The sequence below is a fragment of the Aulostomus chinensis genome, chromosome 15, assembly GCF_037954235.1.
Source record: "Aulostomus chinensis isolate RoL2024-O1b breed Wild chromosome 15, RoL_Achi_v1.0, whole genome shotgun sequence".
In the NCBI taxonomy this organism is placed as follows: Eukaryota; Metazoa; Chordata; class Actinopteri; order Syngnathiformes; family Aulostomidae; genus Aulostomus; species Aulostomus chinensis.
In genome coordinates, this window is record NC_141334.1 from 20,810,299 (window position 1) to 20,813,309 (window position 3,011).

A 3,011-nucleotide genomic window follows, 5' to 3' on the forward strand; every position below is an offset into this window, starting at 1 on the left:
TTACAAGTCTGTTTTTGTGATAAGGAGCCTGCATGCGAGGTTTTATCTTGAAAATTAACTGGATATACTTTGCCTTTTGTGGGAAGATTTCCTGTCTGGCTAAATTTGCTCTGTGCAAATTTACATAGCCTGCGTCAAAAATTGACTCACTGTTATTCCCTGCAAAGCCAAGTACCACAACAATTAACCGGTTCAGAATCAGACACAACCAGTCACAATTCATGCTGTTCTGTTTGCAGCTTAGTATTATGGTATTTACACTGTAAAAACCCTGTGCAGAATCTGCCTGCCATCATGTCACAGAGAGGATGATAGGGCTCATGTTGCCCTGTTTGCAGCTTGGTCTCGTGGTATTTACATTGTAAAAATATACTGGAAAAAAAGAATTGTAATGCTTTTTATGCTCTAGTATTTGAGTCACAAACAATAATTGTCCAATCTTAAATCATCAAAATATTTCATTTTACAGAGTATTCCATTTTAATCAAAATATCCCAATATTTTGAACATTAGGAATTGGTAATCCAATTACATTCTTAGAAACAATTCATCCACATGATTTCAGCACATCTTTCCAAGCTGAATTTCAAAATTTCAGATTTAAGCCCAAATGATAACTTCAGTACTCTATGGTGCCCTCTATGCCCTTTACAACTTTGTAATGTATGTTATTGTCAGTTTTTCATTTGTCCCTCTGAAAGGGGAGAATGCATATTTAGGATTGGGTTGGGTTGGGTTACATCCCCCATTTTAGTCATCAGCTGACACCAGAGTATTCATTTGGGCAGACTAACCCTGCCAAACTCCGTCACATATCCATCATCTTATACTACTTTTCTGTGATTATTAATCATGTTGGTTACTTGGTTTTACAAAGTAGCCCTCTGCTGCAAAGTAAAGATATTAAATGGCATGTGGCGCTGCAAACAGGATTATATAACTATTTTGCTAAAATATTTTTTGTTATTTCATTACAGCTAACAGGGATAACATCTGACCTAGTTTTTTAACATCCGACCAACATGAAGTTTTAGCAACAGTTAAGTCGTTATATAACGTAACAAAGCTATCCCGTACTGCTCTGGTGGTCAGAGTATAATTCTCATAACTCAGAACCAAGGCAATGACATCAATCCTTAATCCCCTTTGGGCAAATGATATGAGCAGCTGGAACCTTGTAATCTACCTCCACAGAGATGAACCATCACATACTTGGCTTTCTGTCTCTAGCTTCCTTCGCCGCTGGCCATGCTTTGTAAACAAAGCTATCACATTGCTACAACGTGACAAACCCAGGACCCATCACTTGCAATACATTCCTTTAAAGTAAACTTCATGGTTGGTGATAACCCAAAGCATGAAAGCGTTCCGCAAATTGCAACGTTGAATGACGTTAGCAATATTTTCGTTAAATCTGTCAATGCCACTTGGCGTGGATTCATCCCACTGACGACAAAGATAGCCGAGGATGCTAGCCGGCCTTTCCAATCCAACTCTCTTCCACATTAGTGTATACAAATTGTAATTTTCGTTGAAACACTGACAACGCTAAGGCTTACCTAAAGTTTACGTCGTGTGGTATGCTAACAGCTAACCAGGAAAATACTGGATAACGTGTTTCGTTACAATATCATTAGGCCTCCCTAAAATAAAACTGTCTGCAAGTTACTTGCCATGTGGCCCAAAACCCTTGCAAAACAGCAATGAATCGTTCAAATACTCACCAAGAAGATTAGCAAACTAACTGTGAATACGTTCAGCTCCAAACTATGTAGCATTGCAGTTCGGCTAAAGTTAGCTAACCACCAAGTTAGCTGCTTCTTCAGGCTTACCTTCTGAGAGTGCTGCTGGAGGACATTCTGCTCCACGGTCATGGCCGGTTCAATGATAAATGTTTTTTTAGGTTGAAATCACGAGTACCAAAACGCAAAGATAGTTGTAACTAAATCGGTTTAAAATGCGATACTACAGTGTATTCTCCTTAATCGGCGACATTACGGGCGCCATCGTTGAGTGTCTAGCGCAGCAGGCATAAAAACATTGCTGCTCCTTGGTTGCGATCTGGTATCGTTTACTCATGCCTGTGTGTAAATTGCTATGTTACGTCAGGGACCAGATTCATGTAAATAGTCACAGACAAAAAAAATATTAAATAAAGTTCGAGAGAGAGAAAAATACTAATTCAAGGAAACCTTTTGACTCAGCAACACCGTTAAATAAGATTTATTTGTAATTCATCAAATACGCTTAGCAAAAAATTATCAAGGAAGAATTTACGACAGAAGTAGTTCAGAATATTTCATGTCTGTAGATTAAAAAAGACATAGTGTCTGATTTATTTTATTAATACAATAATATCTTGGGTTGTTTATTCAACTTTAGATGATGAAATAAAATGGAGAAACAATCCCATTTCAAGAGAGAAGTCATGTTCCTATACTTTAAAAGCAAAATCATGGAACAACTTCTGATATTTGGACAGGCTGGAATCTATTTTGATTGCACATTCATAGGAGGAGGTGGACATTTTATTTATTTAGATTATATTTCAAATTTATCTTATGATATTCAGTTTGTGTATATGCTACAATTATTGGCACATTTATGCATACAAACGGTTAAGCTGTCAATCTTGTTAATGTTCAGACAAATACAGAATACAATTTTAAATAAAATGATAATATAACAAGAATTTTATTTTCAACATCCTCACTTTAATTACAGATCAAATCTGTCCTATTTTTTCATCTAACTTGCTTTCTAAAACAATCATACATCCAACATGCAGTGCTCATTTTCCATAAAAATACTATGAACTAGGCCTGGGCAATATATCGATTTTTATAGATTAATTCGAGTTTCTTGTTGCGGACAATTTACCGAATAAAAAATTTGAGTTTTTTTTACTCCACATGCGATGGGTGCACCTTTTGTCCCCAGGAACTTCCACAGCTTTCCCCCTCACCCCTCCCCCTTGTTTCCTGCGCACACTTAGCAGCACCATGGCTAAT

General features: G+C 37.0%; 1 protein-coding gene across 8 annotated transcripts in view; it reads right to left on the reverse strand.

The window, feature by feature from the left end:
• The window catches only part of usp25 (ubiquitin specific peptidase 25), a 58,064-nt gene extending 55,996 nt beyond the window's left edge, over positions 1-2,068 (reverse strand). For all 8 annotated transcript variants that reach the window (XM_086226444.1, XM_086226442.1, XM_086226441.1 and 5 more), the window contains exon 1: positions 1,833-2,068. In XM_086226444.1, coding sequence (XP_086082570.1) covers positions 1,833-1,874 — 42 coding nt within the window. In that variant the 5' untranslated portion in view covers positions 1,875-2,068. The remainder of the gene's footprint in view (positions 1-1,832) is intronic.
• Positions 2,069-3,011: the final 943 nt, after the last annotated feature.